This window comes from Emiliania huxleyi (assembly GCF_000372725.1).
Source record: "Emiliania huxleyi CCMP1516 chromosome Unknown EMIHUscaffold_183, whole genome shotgun sequence".
NCBI lineage: Eukaryota > Haptophyta > Isochrysidales > Noelaerhabdaceae > Emiliania > Emiliania huxleyi.
Genome location: NW_005200754.1, coordinates 26,983 through 28,314, shown reverse-complemented (window position 1 = coordinate 28,314; position 1,332 = coordinate 26,983). Strand labels below are relative to the sequence as shown.

General features: G+C 64.4%; 1 protein-coding gene across 1 annotated transcript; it reads right to left on the bottom strand.

The window, feature by feature from the left end:
- Positions 1-91: 91 nt before the first annotated feature.
- EMIHUDRAFT_232582 (hypothetical protein) lies at positions 92-1,180 on the bottom strand (the record flags this gene model as incomplete). The annotated part of the gene is made up of 1 exon (XM_005782980.1): positions 92-1,180. One exon carries the CDS (start codon positions 1,178-1,180, stop codon positions 92-94), a length of 1,089 nt encoding a protein of 362 aa, XP_005783037.1.
- Positions 1,181-1,332: the final 152 nt, after the last annotated feature.

Below are 1,332 nucleotides of genomic sequence, written 5' to 3'. Positions count from 1 at the left end.
GCTCGTCTATTCGCCCGAGGGCACCGTGGTGGTGGTCGTGCTGTAGGCATTAGGTAGCGAAGCTTTTGAGAGTGAGTTTTAGTATATCGCTTCAAGCAGGCCTGCGTTCCCTACGCGCGCGACCTCCACCATGCCCAGTCACGAGGTGCAGGTGGCGGCCATGTTGCTTGCCGCGGAAGCGCCTGGCCGCTTGGGCGTCCGACGGGGTGGCCCCGCGATCCCACGAACTGCTTCCGACCATTTCCTGATGCGGCGCGCTGTGCGTCGGGCGGACTGGGCAAGTGCGGTCGCCCTCCTCAAACTTGCGCACCAGCGCCGCGTCCTGACCAGGCGCGGACGTTTTGAAGGAGATGCCGGGCAGCATCCGCTGCGAGAGCGTGAGCCCCAGCGTCTCCGTCGCGGCGAAGAAGCAAGCCGGCTTCTCCCGGTCGCGATTCCTGCCGGCCCGCGTGGCAATGTTGCCCATGAAGATCGAATCCAGCGCCGTCGCGACGCGCCGCGGCAGCACGTACATAAAGTCTTGCCCGACGGTCGTGAACTCGTTCCCGCTCATGACGCCCTTCCAGCGAACGTCGCACCACGGCGCGAGCGGCTTGTAGAAGAGCAGATCGGGCCGCGTGAAGACGACGAGGTCGAACTTCCACCCTTGCGCCTTCTCGCGCTCCTCCATCATGACGTAGGAGCGGCGGATCGCCGACACGAAGCCGGCGACGGATTCGCGCACCAAGTCAAAGCACGAGCAGTTGCACGGGTGCAGCGTCATGTCTGGCGGCGCAATCAGCGGACCCGGTGGCTTCTTGAGGACCTCCCGATCCACGGGGAGGTAGCTAACGTGCAGAGAGGCACCCGGGAAGAGCGTCTGAATGCCAGACTTTAGATCGGCCATCTGCGTGTCGATCTCGGCAAAATCGTTCCTTCCCATCTTCACCGTCTTCCTCAGGGGCTTGAGCGCAAAGAAGAAGGCGCGATTCTTGGCATCGGGCGCGAGCGGCTCGACGACGTGATGCAAGAAGGATTTCCGCATGCGCTCGCGGTCGAAGCCGCGCACCACGCCGCCGACCAGAAAGGCGACGCGCGGAGCAGCAGCGGTGGTGGTGGCGGCGGGGCAGTAGCTGGTCGGCGCCGCCGCCGCGCTCGTCGCGAGGATGCCGTCGTACCAGCAGCCGCGCACAGCAGACATTGTGGATGCAACACGCGGCGCGTGTTCAACAGCACACAACAGCACACTGGCGGGTGACGCTGGGGCGAGAGGATCGTGCGTGTAGGGCGTTCGTAACACACACACACACACAGCACACAAAACGCGGCTCTGATGGGCAATGCGCACGCCTA